This window comes from Drosophila persimilis, unplaced genomic scaffold (genome assembly GCF_003286085.1).
Source record: "Drosophila persimilis strain 14011-0111.01,24,50 unplaced genomic scaffold, DperRS2 tig00000798-arrow-arrow-pilon, whole genome shotgun sequence".
NCBI lineage: Eukaryota > Metazoa > Arthropoda > Insecta > Diptera > Drosophilidae > Drosophila > Drosophila persimilis.
This window is the reverse complement of record NW_020825355.1, coordinates 139,106-155,793: the sequence shown is the minus strand read 5'-3', so window position 1 is coordinate 155,793 and position 16,688 is coordinate 139,106. Positions and strand designations below refer to the sequence as shown.

The 16,688-nt window shown below is 49.3% G+C and overlaps 4 protein-coding genes across 16 annotated transcripts in view; 3 read left to right on the top strand and 1 right to left on the bottom strand.

Annotated features, from left to right (window-relative positions):
- Positions 1 to 4,442: 4,442 nt before the first annotated feature.
- Positions 4,443 to 5,988, top strand: LOC6601818 (peptidyl-prolyl cis-trans isomerase D). The gene is made up of 4 exons (XM_002026950.2): positions 4,443 to 4,591; positions 4,671 to 4,915; positions 4,986 to 5,306; positions 5,365 to 5,988. Exons 1-4 carry the CDS (start codon positions 4,510 to 4,512, stop codon positions 5,869 to 5,871), a joined length of 1,155 nt encoding a protein of 384 aa, XP_002026986.1. The 5' UTR covers positions 4,443 to 4,509; the 3' UTR covers positions 5,872 to 5,988.
- Positions 5,989 to 6,019: 31 nt separating this feature from the next.
- Positions 6,020 to 16,688, bottom strand: part of LOC6601815 (protein furry) — a 49,416-nt gene continuing 38,747 nt past the window's right edge. For 3 of the 13 annotated variants that reach the window (XM_026993029.1, XM_026993035.1, XM_026993033.1), the window contains 15 exons: positions 16,116 to 16,235; positions 15,890 to 16,023; positions 15,705 to 15,803; positions 15,500 to 15,634; positions 15,263 to 15,434; positions 15,086 to 15,191; positions 14,687 to 15,022; positions 10,186 to 11,791; positions 9,612 to 10,118; positions 8,920 to 9,540; positions 8,575 to 8,604; positions 7,203 to 8,162; positions 6,899 to 7,144; positions 6,462 to 6,828; positions 6,216 to 6,400 (listed from right to left, as the gene is read on the bottom strand). In XM_026993029.1, the coding sequence (XP_026848830.1) occupies positions 6,216 to 6,400; positions 6,462 to 6,828; positions 6,899 to 7,144; positions 7,203 to 8,162; positions 8,575 to 8,604; positions 8,920 to 9,540; positions 9,612 to 10,118; positions 10,186 to 11,791; positions 14,687 to 15,022; positions 15,086 to 15,191; positions 15,263 to 15,434; positions 15,500 to 15,634; positions 15,705 to 15,803; positions 15,890 to 16,023; positions 16,116 to 16,235 (5,624 nt within the window). Of the gene's footprint in view, positions 6,401 to 6,461; positions 6,829 to 6,898; positions 7,145 to 7,202; positions 8,163 to 8,275; positions 8,324 to 8,574; positions 8,605 to 8,919; positions 9,541 to 9,611; positions 10,119 to 10,185; positions 11,792 to 14,686; positions 15,023 to 15,085; positions 15,192 to 15,262; positions 15,435 to 15,499; positions 15,635 to 15,704; positions 15,804 to 15,889; positions 16,024 to 16,115; positions 16,236 to 16,688 lie in introns of all 13 variants that reach the window. The other 10 variants (XM_026993032.1, XM_026993036.1, XM_026993037.1 and 7 more) reach the window with 6 other exon arrangements.
- Positions 12,023 to 12,949, top strand: LOC6601817 (serine protease 1). Its single transcript, XM_002026949.2, has one exon. It carries the CDS (start codon positions 12,050 to 12,052, stop codon positions 12,830 to 12,832), a length of 783 nt encoding a protein of 260 aa, XP_002026985.1. The 5' UTR covers positions 12,023 to 12,049; the 3' UTR covers positions 12,833 to 12,949.
- On the top strand, positions 13,525 to 14,421 carry LOC6601816 (serine protease 1). The gene has a single exon (XM_002026948.2). It carries the CDS (start codon positions 13,540 to 13,542, stop codon positions 14,323 to 14,325), a length of 786 nt encoding a protein of 261 aa, XP_002026984.1. The 5' UTR covers positions 13,525 to 13,539; the 3' UTR covers positions 14,326 to 14,421.

Genomic DNA, 16,688 nt, shown 5'->3' with positions numbered 1-16,688 from the left:
GCCGAGAAAATTAGACTTGTATGGTTGGGGCTGTAACAATCCTTACCGAAGGATCAATGAGATTTTTTGATCACGACCGGCCATAACACGCCCCACTACTAAGGGAGAAAACAAGATATACATGTCTGGAAAAAATATCCTTTATCCTTGGTCCTTGATATGGACTGCCTTAGATCAAGGATGTTGTTCCGAACACAGGAAGCCATCGCACGTCCCGATCGGACAAGAAATGGCGGTTTTATGCCATGAACAACAAATTACAACAACAACATCCATTTATTACAACAACAACCACTCTCCATTTGGGAGGCACTCAAAACCGAGTTTTTTCGATTTTCAGATCTGGGATACCAGGCGAACAGAAATCAGCAGAAGGTGGCTGGTTTTTAAAAATTTAATTTAAAGAAAATTTAAAGAAAATATGAAAAAAACGTTAAAGAAAATTAAAAGAATTTAAAAAAAAACCAGCGACCTTCTACTGATTTCTGTTCGCCTGGTATCCCAGATCTGAAAATCGAAAAAACTCGGTTTTGAGTGCCCCCAAATGGAGAGTGGTTGTTGTTGTAATAAATGGATGTTGTTGTTGTAATTTGTTGTTCATGGCATAAAACCGCCATTTCTTGTCCGATCGGGACGTGCGATGGCTTCCTGTGTTCGGAACAACATCCTTGATCTAAGGCAGTCCATATCAAGGACCAAGGATAAAGGATATTTTTTCCAGACATGTATATCTTGTTTTCTCCCTTAGTAGTGGGGCGTGTTATGGCCGGTCGTGATCAAAAAATCTCATTGATCCTTCGGTAAGGATTGTTACAGCCCCAACCATACAAGTCTAATTTTCTCGGCTATTTGTGGGCCTATCTGGGCGTGCGATGGCTTACTGGGATCCAAAGAAATGTCCCTGATTTGATGGAGTCCTTGTTAAGGATCAAGGACATTTTCCCCAATCGAAAATATTTAGTTTTCTTCGTTAATTGTGAACCGATCTGGGCGTGATCCACCTTTTTGTAATCATCCCGATTTCCCCGATACAAAAAACAGCAAGGATGATTTTTCAATAGTTTTATTCATTATAACCTAGCTTAGTATAAATAACTAACAAGTGGAAAACATTTGTATCTACAATATAAATTAATGGACGCGTATATCCTTAAACCTATTGTATATCCTTAACGGCTTAGCTCCTGCCTTGGCTGTCATATTCAGAGTCCTTGTTGTCAATTGACAGGTCGAGGGATGACGATGGCTTCTTGTAGGACTCCGTCTGTCTCGAACACGCCTCGTTAATACCTGGAATGGAGCTCCGTCTTTTGGGAGGAAAACGGATACGACTCGTTTTGTGGCCCAGCGTAGGATACATAGAGGACCTATTTGGAGAAAGATATATTTTAACATATAGCCACACTTATATACTGGGCGTTCCTTTGGGCGTGAAATAACAATTCCGCCGTCGATCTCTGGTCGCTGCTGCAGCGGAAGGAAGACCACATTGTCGACTCAGCGATATAGCAGTGGAATCATGGCTGTGTCCCGCCGCAGGACAGCCAGTGGCTGCAAGAGATATAGCTTGCAGAAAAAACCAGTACTTGCATGATGTGCAAATCCAAATCTTCCGAAGGCTATATCTCAGCTAAATACGGCCAGATCGGTGAAGGACCTACCTTCCCAGGATCGTGGGGATCCAGACCGTCGATCGGCATCAAAATCTCGAGTACGAAAATGATGCCGGTTTTTCGGCAAATTTAATGATGTAACCATCATGATATTTTGCGAAAATCGTGATGGAATGGATGTCCTTTTTTCTGGTGCCAATCGGTTGGCAGGACTCTCCCGGTCACGAAATGACATGCCACGCCCCGATCGGCTGCCGTATTGCAGAGATATAGCTTGCAGAAAAAACCAGTATTTGCATAATGTGCAAATCCAAATCTTCCAAAGGCTATATCTCAGCTAAATACGGCCAGATCGGCGAAGGACCTACCTTACAAGGACCGTGGGGATCCAGACCGTCGATCGGCATCAAAATCTCGAGTACGAAAATGATGCCGATTTTTTGAAAATTTAATGATGTAACCATCATGATATTTTGCGAAAATCGTGATGGAATGGATGTCCTTTTCTCTGGTGCCAATCGGTTGGCAGGACTCTCCCGGTCATGAAATGACATGCCACGCCCCGACCGGCTGCCGTATTGCAGAGATATAGCTTGAAGAAAAAACCAGTATTTGCATAATGTGCAAATCCAAATCTTCCGAAGGCTATATCTTAGCTAAATACGGCCAGATCGGTGAAGGACCTACCTTCCCAGGATCGTGGGGATCCAGACCGTCGATCGGCATCAAAATCTCGACTAAGAAAATGAGGCCGATTTTTGGCAAATTTAATGATGTAACCATCATGATATTTTGCGAAAATCGTGATGGAATGGATGTCCTTTTCTCTGGTGCCAATCGGTTGGCAGAACTCTCCCGGTCACGAAATGACATGCCACGCCCCGATCGGCTGCCGTATTGCAGAGATATAGCTTGCAGAAAAAACCAGTATTTGCATGATGTGCAAATCCAAATCTTCCGAAGGCTATATCTTAGCTAAATACGGCCAGATCGGTGAAGGACCTACCTTCCCAGGATCGTGGGGATCCAGACCGTCGATCGGCATCAAAATCTCGAGTAAGAAAATGATGCCGATTTTTTGAAAATTTAATGATGTAACCATCATGATATTTTGCGAAAATCGTGATGGAATGGATGTCCTTTTCTCTGGTGCCAATCGGTTGGCAGAACTCTCCCGGTCACGAAATGACATGCCACGCCCCGATCGGCTGCCGTATTGCAGAGATATAGCTTGCAGAAAAAACCAGTATTTGCATGATGTGCAAATCCAAATCTTCCGAAGGCTATATCTCAGCTAAATACGGCCAGATCGGTGAAGGACCTACCTTCCCAGGATCGTGGGGATCCAGACCGTCGATCGGCATCAAAATCTCGAGTACGAAAATGATGCCGATTTTTGGCAAATTTAATGATGTAACCATCATGTCTTTTTATGAGCACGAAAGTGCTCCCAAAAGAAGCACCCGTTGTTTTAAAAGGTATATTTAAAAACAAACGGTATAGAAACTTCTATACACAGGTTTTTTAATTTTCGCTCTCATATCGTACTTCAGTGCATCATTTATTCCACTGGATTACATTTAAATCCTTGTCGCTCATTCACTTTCAAACAATTTCTATTTGGCGCTAAAGTTTGGTGGGGACTCTCTTTGTTTCGGGATTTTCTCTCTATTTCGTGATGGGATATCCTTTCTTCGTGGAGGGATTTTACCTCGCCACAATGTCCATTTTCAGCTCAAAAATGTCCCTACATTCCATACTCACTTACGACCTTTTTTGTTTAAACCTTGTTTTAGACACAATTAAATAAAAAGGAGTACTTAAAAGTAGCTAATCTTGTAGAAAATTGATTCAGCAATTATATAAAATTATCTCGACAAAACTGAGAGATCTATATAGCTGGGAATATTCGACGGAAGAAGGAACAACCAAGAGTTAGTCGTCATAACCGGTTGACAACAATGAGTCTCATTCCATGCACACATACCCTGGGGGAAATGGATGTTATAGAATTGTGAATATGTTTGTCATCCCAGGCAAAAACAATTTATTTTCAATATATTTTAATATTATTCAATATTATTTAATATTATTTTCAATATTTCAACGATTTTTCTTCTTGCAGAGACCAAGAATAGGTATCAGGATCGAGATCATATACTCATCACTCATCATATACATGAATATGTCTAAAAAATGTCAATTTGAGAAAAGGTCTTTATTAGTTACGTTTTATCTTCATATCAATATTTATACTTTCATATACAATTAACAAAATAGGGTATACAAGCATATACTACGGCTTACACGCAATATAGCGACTCTTTTTTTGTTCAACTTTTTCGTTTAAACCTTTTTTTACCACAAATACAATTAAAGCAAGGATTAAAAACTATCCAATCTTGTAGACAATGTATTCATCAATGGGATAAAACTATGTGGGCATTGCTGAGAGATTTAGTTAGTCAGCATTATTCAATGGAATATCAAAATTGAGCAATTTCCTTTTTCGTTTGTTTTGATTGACCTATTTCGCTAAAACCTTTTTTTACGCAAAATACAATAAAAGCAAGTATTAAGAATACACCAGTTAAAAATAAAACTGATTCATCAATCGTATAAAGTTATGATGGCATGGCTAAATGTTCTATATAGCTAGTAATATTCGACGGAATATCAAAAACGAGGAATATGTATAACAGAACTTGACTTCGTCAGTATATTTACGGTATATTTTTCAAATGAGACAGTATAATTAGGTATATTTCTGAGGGTCGGACGGTATATTGTATCGATAAGTCCGCTAGCCACTTAGTTTTTAGTTATTAACTATATTAATTTAAATAAAGCACAACAACAATTCCTTAAGTTGAATTGCCCGTCGGGGAGCACAAACATGGATGGACGAAAACTGCTGCAACCTGTCAGGGCAACCAATCCTATTGTCTTCATGGACATTGACATTGGCCTGGAAGATGGTGAGCTGATATTGGATATTGGGCCGCAGATGCAGGACATCTCATCTCCATGCCAACCTCATTTTTTCGTATGTCACAGCGGGACGCATGGTAATTGAGCTGCGCAAGGATGTTGTGCCAAAGACAGCGGAAAATTTCCGCGCTCTGTGTACGGGCGAGTGCGGCATCGGGCAGCTGGGACAGCCTTTGCACTACAAGGGGAATCGCTTTCACAGAATTAAACGGGTGTTCGCTGCGCAAAGCGGGGATGTGGTGAAGAACGATGGCACCAGCGGCGAGAGCATCTATGGGCCCGTATTCGAGGACGAAAACTTTCAGCTGACGGTGAGTGAACAATGAATTCGAAGAGAATCTTAGGCCCACTAATGATGTAACGTTGAATCTCCGGTCGCAGCACAACGAGGAGGGGGTGGTGAGCATGGCCAACTATGGCTCCCCAAACACCAACAACTCACAGTTCTTCGTGACGGCCGTGGGATGCGAGAATCTAAACGGTATCAATGTAGTTGTGGGTCGCGTTCTGCGCGGTCTGGGCATTGTAGCCGAAATGGAACTGAATTGCAACAATGAGGGAGACCCCACGACGGAGATTGTGATAAGGAACTGCGGTGAGCTGGATCCAGGAGAAGCCTGGGGCATCGAGTGCAGCGACGAGACCCCGGACAAGCTCCCGCCCTACCCAATGGACTGGACGGGCAAGCTTGATAAGTGCACAGTAAGTTAAGGAAATTGCAATGCTCATTGGATTCGTCACTCACTCCCTCCCCTTGCAGTCGGATGAAGCGGTGGATCTGCTTACGGGCGTTCGCCAATCGGGAAATCACTTCTATAAGCTGGGTCGTTACCACGAAGCTCGTGCCAAATACCGCAAGGCAAATCGTTACTATCACTATCTGAGCAACCAGTTCGGCTGGCAGCCACTGAGAAACCTTAAAAAGACCTCCTCTGACGATGCGAGTATGAGGAAGCTTGAAGCGTTCTTCACTGTTAACAGCATAAACTCGGCCGCTGTTGATCTTAAGTTGGGAAACTATACGAGTGCCAAATACGATTGCTCCGAGGCCATTCGATTGGATCCCCGATGCAGCAAAGCCTTCTACAGGCGGGGCCAGGCACATCGCGCCTTGCGCAACTACGAGGAGGCCATCAACGATCTTAAGAGTGCCCACGCTCTCCTTCCGGAAAACAAGCAGATCCTAAATGAACTGAATGCCACCAAGCAGCTCCTGGCTGAGTACAACCGACAGCAGCGAAAAGCGCTAAAAAATCTATTTGCATAGTTTCGGGAATGTGTGTTTTTGTTGATGGCGCGGCGCTCTTGTGTGTAAATGTAAATACTTATTAATAAATCTTTTTGAGTTACGAGTAACAAAAGTCAGTGGACTTCCACAAACAAATACGAAATCCCATGTTCTTCTTTCGGGAGAGTAAATTATGGATTGCGCTCTTTAATTGATAAATATATATGCATAATTAGATCGTACCTAAAACACATTTGATCGCACACAATAATAATGATCGCTTACGTACATTGTAGTGTCTACAATGCTGCTTACGGGCTAACAGATAAAAAAAAAATAAGTAGCTTAGATATGCTTTATATTTAGTCTACGTATAGTCATATTTAAAGATTTGTCACAATGTCCTGTTCGCTGCGATGCAGATTGCCGGAGGCGCTGCTTGCCGAGTAGCTTTTCATGCTGATCTCCATGTTGGTCAGGGCGCTAGATACGTGATACAAGTTCTCCGAGAGAATTGCATATACCTCGAACAGTTCCGAATCCGATTTGGACACGATAAAGGCTTCTGCTGAAGGAGAGAAAGCAAGTAAGTGTGGTTCATGGAGTTGGTTTTGGATTTCTGAGCATACCCGTGCGGTCCTTCATGATGCCATGCGCATAAGCATTCAATATAACCGACATCTCATCGCATTTTATTCGACTGTCCAGGTTACTATAGCTGAACAGGGTCAGGTTCTGATCTCCGGCAGCGACCAGCGTCGACACCCGCCGATACTGACGCACATGGGCAATGGCACTGGGCCAGCGCTGCAGATCAATGTGCTCGTGCAGAGCCGACTCGAACTCCTCCTGAGTCATGGGCAGGCCGGGCGAGGGAGTTGGCGTGTGCTCGCCCTCCGTGGATGTTGAAGATTCCAGGCAATCCAGCTCGGCTTCGCTGGTGTAACGCACCAGAGCATCGCGAACCAGAGCATAGAGATCGGATATGTCATGCATCTGCAATGAGAATGATTAGAGATTATATTACACCGATCTTCGTTCTTCGTTGGATCTCTCGTTCACTTACGTCTTCGTTGATGCGGAAATGGTTAACCACATTCGAGGATATCTTGTGATTCGACTCAATAAGCAGAAGCAGCTGGAACATCAGCTTGTACAAAGAGCGTCCCAGGTCCAAGACCACCTCGGTGGAGGCTGGATCAAATGGCATGTACGCTATGCTGGAGCAGCTGGGTAGCTCCAAACCGGAAGCAGCCACATCGGATTCGTTGAAGAGCGACAGCTTACAACTGGTCTTCACCGCGTCCAGGCACTGGAATATACAATTTCTCATGAAAATATCTCTATTGGCAAACATTTGATTACTTTACCTCCAAGACCTGGTCTTTGCGGTCGAAGAATGTCTCCAAATGCTCTTGCACTTCCAGCACATTGAAGCGCAGCGTCTCGAACAGCTTTGGGGTAGTCGCTTGCTGCTCGCTGCACCACACCTGGGGAGGATCAGCCCGAGAGCTCAGCAGGTCGGTAAATAGAGAGATACGATTGCCCAGCTGGGAGCCAATGCCCGTAAAGAACTTCTTTGCCTCCTTTGAAATGCTAATCGTCTTGAAGGTTATCTCCTTGACCAGCCTGTAGAGCTGCTGCAGAAGCTCCGAGGTATGAGCCGAGGGCTGGTTTACCAGCATGGCCTGCAACTGTCGCCGCCAGTTTTCCTCCGCCTCATCCCGAATGGCGGCACCGAATCTTATGATCCCCGGTAAATGCGGCGAGGCGTTGCATGGCGTAATGTCGCCAAGGTCCCCGGCGCTGGAGCCACTGGTGTCACTCCGCGAGACCGAGTTGCGACGCCTCCTCTCACGCAGACTGAGGGATGTGGGCGGCACAGCACTGTAGCCGGACTTTAGGAACGACTGGCGATGATCCTCATCCAGGGGGGACTCGGATTCGGCTTCTTCATCGGAGGAATCGTCCGCAGTCTGTCGTTTACGCTTGCTCAGTATCGGTGTCTTGTCACTGAAGCTGTCTTCCAGGGCTGAGGAATGGCCTCCCTTGATGGAGCCGCCGATGCCACTGCCGCAGTTCAGACGGTCCTCATCGCCCTCGAACAACTGATGGCGACGCACGCCCCAGTTGAAGTTGTCCGTGGACTCGCCGGCAATGCTGTCCTCGTACTCGAGGAAGTCAAAGTCCTTGAAGACGGTAAAGTCGGGCTGGCCATCGTCGCGACGCGAGCCGCTGCTCAGATCGCCCTGGGGACCCGAGGTCTCCTCGGTGGAAGAGGCGGCAGACGACTGCCGTTCCATCAGATCCGATGACTGGCTGAAGATGACCTGTGGGACAGTGGTTAGAGTGGCGGAGATTAGTACGACTCTGAGCAATACGGGAGGGTTAAACATTCAGGGATTATAGTAGAGTAGTAGAGTTAAATAGAGATAAAGCTTACGCTTTGTCTGGTGGCAATCGATCCGGTTAGTAGTGACGTGCTTAACGACTAAATGTGTTCCCAGATAAACAAACAGAGTAAACGAAAGGTACAGTTTGAAACAAAACACATGCACAACATGGAAATGAAAATGGCAATGGTATAACGATCAAGCGAATGGCGAATGGCGGTTCGGCAGGCAGTACGAAATAATCGAATCATTGATTGGGAAAAAGCTACTACATGCGATCTTATCGTACATATATCATACACAGAAAAGCAAAAAAACGAGTCGCGGCACAGAGAAACGTGTCCTTTACCTTTGAGCAAATTGAGTTTATGAAATCGTCCTAGGATTGAGTACGAGTATGTTTCGATTTGGTATCGATTTGGTTTGATTGGTTAATGATGATAATGGCGTGTTAATTGGTTTTGGTTTTTGGTTTTTGGTTTGGATTTTGATTTTTGATTTTTGTTTTGTTTTACATGAAAGAAAAAGAGTTAGAAATAAATAATCGCATATGCATGAAGGCCACATCAGAGAGTAGAGTACAGTAGAGAGGGATTAGGATAGCTCTAGGGGAGCCTAAGGCATGCACCTGGCTATGTACAAGCAGCAGCCGAATGCTGAAGCAGCTCCAGCTCCCTTCGAAGCACACACTTACCGATGGCGACTTGGGCAGGCCGACACGCTGGCCACAGGTGGTCAGCAGGTTGACCAGACACTCACGCACGCGACACTGCGACATCCAGGGCCGCTTCCAACCACTCAGGGGCACGGTATCCGCCGGCGACAGGCTTGCACTGCGCCGGGGCGAGTTCGGGGTGCCCACCAGGCTGCTCCCGGCTCCGATCGCATGCTGCTGCTGGTGCTGGGCAGCAGCCGCCGCGGCAATGGCCGCCACATTCGATTGGGCGCGTTGCTGCTGCAGCTGTGCATTGGCCTGCTGCTGTGCACTGGGCGCCACTGTCACTGTTGTGGCATTGGTCAGGGTGGAGTTCAGCGAAGAGCTGCCCGTGGTGGAGGCAGCCCCGACCGGGACGGACTCCTCGCTCTTGAGCAGGATGCGGCGGCCGATGAGTGGCGTTTGCGAGACGTCGAAGGTGAACTCCATGGTGCGACCGGCCAGTTCCTTTTTACAGAACATATCCGAGTCCGGATATGCGCCATAGAAGGAGAACGATAAGCCGGCGCTGCTGCCGTCGCTGGGCGGCACCACTTGCAGCGAGGAGCTGCGCGTCACGATCAGCTTGAGGATCTTCAGCGAGTCCTTCCAGTTGACCGTCTGGGAAAAAACATACAGCAATAATATGAATATTAAGCTCTTGGGAGAACACTTTTCCATGACCGACTTACATCCAAGTACTTTCCGATGGCTCGCAAGAGATCCGCATTGATGGTCTGGGCCTGGGGGGCCGACAGGTCGACGTAGTGCAGCATGCAATGGATGACATTCAAAACGGGCACCTGCACCTGCTGCGGCCCCTTCTCCAGCACCTCGATGAGGAAGGCCACCATGTGGAGGCCCATGTGGGCGTACGTGTCATGCAGATACTTCACCACGCACTTTGTCCACTGGAAGGACTCCTTGCAGAAGGTCTTGCGGCTGTACAGCAACATCACGGTGCCCAGGTTCTCGAGCTTGGCCCCCAACTCCGTCGAAACCTGTGCAATGTTCTCGGCACTGCGTATGCAGATCTCGTTGGCGTCCTCGTAGTGCAACAGCATGTACGGCAGTAGCGCAATGACGTTCATGGGGAAGGCGCAACTCTGGGTCGGATCGCACACGGGCAGGGTAAGCAGTGGTGCGAACTGGGAGAGCAACGTGATCGTCGGCTCGTAGGTGGCACTGTGAGTGCAGCCCTAGAATACAAATATAATTCGATTAGTACTTTTCTAGTTACACCTTTCTACTTTTGAGAAGACGCACCTTCAGGAGCAGCGCATGCACACCCGGATAGGCCGTCCACTTGAGCTGCTGCTGCAGCTTCTCCACCTTGTCCCTCGCATCTGGACGGTCCAGCGGCAGGCGGTGGAGCACTCTGGTCAGCAGGCGCAGAGCCAGCATGAACTCGTGCTCGTAGTCCGACTCCAGCAACGACACCGATAGCCAAAAGAGCTGCGCCAATATCGTCATTTTGTCGTCTTGCGTGGCCGTGTCGCCCAGCATCTTCAGGCTCTGGGCGCTACGGGATCGCGACAGGGCCGAGCCTGCGCCCATTCCCATTCCCACTCCGCCGACTCCGAACTTGCAGACAACGCTGCGCTCGAGGTCGATGCCGGAGGCGCGGTTCCTGAGCTCCACCTGCTTGTCGCAAGGCGAGTTGTTGGCCTTGCGACCGCAGTAGGAGACCGAGTAGCTGGTGCTGCGTCCATGGCTGGGGATCGAGTAGTTGGACGACTGAGGCGTCATGCCCGAGGGCGATTTCTTGCCGGGCAGGATGGAATTAGGACCGCCGTCCTTGTTGTTCAGATTGGGTGTGCTCTTGAAGATGTCCTTCATCACATCCAACGGCCGGAAGTCCGAGTCGAGGCTATCCACGGCCGCTTCCAGAGTGAGCAAAAGCTCCGTTACATAACCCTGCATGTCCTCGCCCTGCTCGGCCACCGTCTCCACCAGCCTGGAGAGTATTTCCGACAGCATGCGCGAGTTGATCGGCACATTCAGGGCCCGGAATATCTGCAGGCAACGACCGGCATAGTGGCGCGAGGAGCACGAGAGTCCCAGCTGCAGGGCGGTCTGTGCCCAGCGTTCGGGGATGCGAGCCTGTGGATAGCTGTCCGCGAACACCTTCACCATGTGCTTGAGGAAGCAGCTCAGCTGCTCCGCTGACTTCACGGCCCACACCTTGGCGGTGATGTCCTCGTAGTTCCACAGCGGCTGGCACGTGTCCTGCGCAAGGAACTTCAGCAGGCTCTTGATAACGTGGGCTATGGGCATGCTCGGGCCGGGCTGGGGCGGTGCATGCTCGTCCGCGTGGATGAGCGGCACCTCCGAGTTCTCCGAATTGTTCGGGTTGATTTGCAGGGCGGCAGGCGTGGCTGCCAGACCCGAGGGCGTGGCATTGGCGCTTGTCTGGCAGCCAGATGCCTGCTGTACGTTATGCGGTGTTTGTGGCAGATTCTGCTGATTGGAGCTGGAGTGCGCCGCAATGATGGTGGAGCTTGACAGATTGTGCTGCAGGGCATATGCCGCTGCCTGGGGGCTCACGTGCAGCAGATAGCTGTCGAACTGCTGGTGCAGCTCAGTGAAATTGTTGTCGATCACGGGCAGGGCGGGCACGGTCAGGCCCAGGTCCAGCTTGCTCGTCTCGCTGTTCAGCAGGATGCGGGCCACGGTCAGGTGATCGTTGTGCTCGGCCAGCACGATCAGCAGGTTAACGCACAGCTGCTTGCAGTGCTCCCGCACTATGATGCGCGTGTGGTCCAGGCCCAGGAACAAAATGTGCAGCATCAGTGGCAGGTGCAGCGTCCAATCGATGCCCGGAATCCCATCTACCACAATGTCTGTGAGCAGCATCACGGCCACGTTGCATCTGCAAATGAGAGGAAGATGGTGATTATATGGGACTCTGAGTTTCTAAAGAGTTTCTTCCATTAATTACGTTTACAGAATGCCATTAGGAGCCATTAGGGGTCAAAGATACTGATATCTTGCGGTGTCAGCTTCTATCGCTAATTACCCCCCAGCCGAAGTACTTCCCAGACAGAATACACCATGTTAAGAGAACCCTTACCCAAATCGTATATAAGTTGGGAGCCAGCCCAGTGGATATCCAAGTTCCTGTGCAATCATGAAACTATCGTTGGCAATTTTGTTTTTGGCTTCTGCCTTGGCATTCGCTAAAGGCAATCGTACTGAGGATCTAAGCCCGGATAACGTGATCGTCAATGGCTATCCAGCCTACGAAGGCAAGGCTCCGTACATTGTTGGCCTCTTCCTGTTCACGGACGGCAGCAACAGCGCAGCCGTCGGGGCAGGCAGCGTGATATCCCATAACTGGGTCCTGACCGCGGCCCACTGCCTCACCACGGACTCGGTGGACATCCACTACGGATCGAATCGGGGCTGGAACGGCCTGTACAAGCACCACGTCAGGAAGGAGAACTTCATCCGTCATCCAGGCTTTGGCAACTCGGCTGGCCACGACATCGGCCTCATCCGCACTCCGTATGTGGAGTACACCAACGTTGTCAACCGGATCCCCCTTCCGAAGTTTGGACAAAAGGGAGAACGCTTCGTGAACTGGTGGACCGTCCTTTGCGGCTGGGGTGGCATGGCCAATGGCAATCTCGCTGACTGGCTGCAGTGCATGGACGTGCAGATCATCAGCAACGACGAGTGTGCCAGGAGCTACGGCTCTGTGGCCAGCACCGACATGTGCACCAGGCTGTCGGATGGCAAGAGTGCCTGCGGTGGTGACTCTGGCGGCCCTCTGGTCACACACGACAATCCCACCCAGGTGGGCGTTATAACCTTCGCCTCCGGCAACTGTAAGAGTGGACCTTCCGGCTACACCCGTGTCACCGATCACTTGGACTGGATACGCGAAAAATCCGGAGTGGCCTATTACTAACTTTGGTCATAGCTGCTCGACGAAACATGCTTTCCTTTCTTTTTTTTTCTTTTCTTTCAATATATAAATAAATATTTTTTTCGGTGTAATTGACACCGCGAGCATTCAAAAACAGTACGTAACTTTGACGGTTCATTGGGCTCTGGTGCACTATGATGGATCCATGATTCGTACACGCTTACAACATGGCACACAAATTCGTTCGGACAGCGGTTGAACATATCAAAATAGTTTGTTCAAGTGCTTACATATTGTATATCGACTTATGCTCAAGACACACACAATCAGCAAATATATTTCATTTCTTCATTCACTTTCATTCACCGATCGCCAAAAATCTTTCCATAGATGTCCATGGTGATAACGATTTTGGACGACCACACCGGAAAAAGCGAAAGTAAACCAATTCTCGAGCATTTAAATGTATAGTGAAGAGTCTCTATGGTGCTTATAGTGCTTATCGGCATATAATAATCAATCAATTCTAAGTACTAGTGACTAACTAATAAAACTTTGCTTCGTGTACTTCAAAAGAGGCCACACTGGTCCCAGTAAAAACCCTACATTATTAAATAAAATAAAATAAGTAAACAAATAACGTTATCTGCACAGATAAGAGGCAAAATACTTATTGCCTCTGGTAGCAGCTATCAAATGGTATATAAGATCGCACCCAACCCCCTGGAGATCTAAGTTCCAGCATAACCATGAGGCTATCGTGCGCAATTCTACTATTGGCCTCCGCCTTGGCTTTTGCTAGTGGAAGTCCCACTTTCAATCGTACCGAACGATCTGATCGAATTGTCAATGGCTATCCAGCCTACGAAGGCAAGGCTCCCTACATCGTTGGCCTCTTCTTGCTCACCGACGGCAGCAACAGCGCAGCCGTCGGGGCTGGCACCATAATATCCAACACTTGGGTTCTGACGGCGGCCCACTGCCTCACCACGGACTCCGTGGACATCAACTACGGCTCAAACTGGGCCTGGAACGGTCTGTACAAGCACAACGTTAGGAGGGAGAACTTTATCCTTCATCCGGGCTTTGGCAACTCGGCTGGCCACGACATCGGCCTCATCCGCACTCCCTATGTGGAGTTCACCAATGTGGTCAGCAACATTCCTCTCCCGAAGTTCGACCAACAGGGAGATCGCTTCGAGGGCTGGTGGTGCGTCGCCTGCGGCTGGGGAGGCATGGACAATGGCAATCTAGCGGAGTGGCTCCAGTGCATCGACGTGCAGATCATCAGCAACAATGAGTGTGCCCAATCCTATGGCTCTGTGGCCAGCAGTGACATGTGCACAAGACAGTCGGACGGACGGTCCGTCTGCGGTGGCGACTCTGGTGGCCCTCTGGTCACGCAGGACAGCCCAATGCTGGTGGGCGTGATAACCTTTGCCTCCACCTCCTGCAAGAATGGACCTTCCGGCTACACCCGTGTCACCGATCACCTGGAATGGATTCGCGATAACTCAGGAGTGGCCTATTACTAACTTTGATCATCTGTTCTTGTAATAATTTACCACGTCTCTGTGTGGCTATACTAAAATAATGAGTATTTCGAAAGGCCTGCCAGTTCGTTACATAGACCACTTTTTTCTTTGATTGATAAACTGAATCATTGATGCGTTGTTTCTTAAGGCGTATGTAAGCACCAATCAGTTCTTAGCCATTGAAATGGATGGGGCAGAATATTACACATATTTCTCGGTAGACAATTCCAATTAATGACTTATCGAGTAGCCCCCATACTTCGAGGGGCCACGCGCCTGCAAAATATTCCCTATTCGTTCTACCTTGGTAACAAGAAAACAGAAGACCTGTCTGCTACCGCTACTGTGATTAGAGACTCACCGATGGAATCCGCTGATGGGTAGACTGACATCCGGCAAGAATTCGGTGAGTGGTGCAAAGTATCCCCCATATTCGGGCATGGGCAGCGGGTGTGGATGGGCATTTGTTGGCGCATCCGAGGTACCGCGCAGCTCCACATTCTCCTCCTGTCGCAGTTCCGGGTCGTTGATCAGTATGTCCTCCGGTCGGGGCAGTATAGACGGACCAGAGGCGGCCCGTATCTTGTCTGCACCGCGCGGCGGGCGACTTCCACCAGAACCGGGCGTGACTGCAGCGGCGGCTGCGGCAGCTGCAGCTTGGGTATAGGCTCGAATGCCGCTGTCCGACTTGCAGGTTCTGCGGGTGGGATGAACATTAGTTGGAGAGCCTTAAAGGAGATAATATCTCTCAGAAACTTGCCCAATTTTAATGGGATCCTCGCCGCTGTGGCGTTTGGTGTGTATGGTGCCCTTTTCGACTGCCAAATCTTGAATCCGGGAGTCATTGATACCGCCCACAGCTTGGCCTGCCAATCGTAAATGGAATAAATGTTAATATTGAGATAGAGAGAGAGAGAGAGCTGATTTCTAGAGCTACCATCGGCACTGTGACTGGAGGCCTTCCGCATGCTGGTCAGTCGATAGAAGGGAGGCGTCTCCGTACGCTCAATCAGACAGTTCAGAGTCTCCACAGTCTGCAGCTCGGCCATGAGCTCGTCCAGCAGTCGATCCGGACAACTCCGAGCGAGATAGAGAGCCACTCGCTTGGCCTGGTAACAGAAGACGAAGATAAGCGTCTTCTCTTTTTCAAAACCAATCTTACAGAATATCTTACATAGGGCAGCAGCTCGGTGGGGGCCATGCCGCTCATGATGACCAGATAGCGCAGGATGACCTTCAGGTTGTTGGGCCAGAACTGACACAAGGTGCCCCATAGCTCCTCAATGTCGCGCGGATGGGCATCGGAGAACTGCAATCCCAACGCGGAAGATTAAAAGCGATTAAAGATTGAAAGCGACAACGAAAAGAGTCCGTCCTACCTTGGCGGTGATGTAAAAGAGATTATTCAGAATCATTTCCGTTGCCTCTGTGGAGCCAGTGCCCTCGCGGCGGCCTCGTGTGCCCGAATCCGGAAAGTACTGCCGGAAGAGAGCAGGAAACGAACGTTAGAATCGAGTCGGAGAGCCTTTCGGAAGGAAGCAATTTCGTGCTTCCACTCGCTTACCATAATGTAGGAGAGCGGCGTGGCTGGTGGCACACTCGTGGCCACCAGCTCCATGTTCTGCAACCAGGGCAGCAGGCACTGCAGCAGCAGGGCGCGCACATCCTCGCGGGCACTCTGAAACCGATGGGTTATTTCTGCAAGCGCCAACCCAGAAACAAATACAAAACAACGATTCAAGTCTTTGCTGGAGGAACAGGAGGGGGCGTAGGCAGCCACATGCACTCACCCGATAAGATGGACATGGTGAGCTCTGGCCGGAGCTGGGCCAGCTGCTTGGAGAGGAATCGCTGCGACCGGCAGTAGGCGCTGCTCAGGAGCACATCCAGAGTTCCCACCTTGTCGTCTTCTGCAATCAAACAGGAGAAGAGAAAAGTTAGATGAGGGAAACAAATACGATGGGAAAAAGCCCAACCCAAGCCCATGGCGAAGCTCTGGACACGACCAACGTCCACAGGCGACTGTGGCCAGCTCCCAGCTTTTTCCCCCACTTGGCAGCACATGGTCTTGGCAGCATTCCAGTGCTGCCGCAAAAGCTTTCCCCACAAGCCAAAGCCGGCAACATGAATGGCGGCTTGCTATTGTCTGGTTTCCCGCCCGGCAAGGGGCCCCACAAGATGCTCCTTGTCTTGCCGCCAAAATGGCGTTCGCCTGCTAACAATGCTGCTGGGCTAATCCCCCAGCGAGGTGCCCGGACACTTGTTGGCATTCCTGCCAGCCCTGACCTTGTAACCTGTTGAATTTATGAATGAAAGCCAGCCACTGCGTCGGCGCCGACAGCAGCAGCACAGCAGCAGCGGCG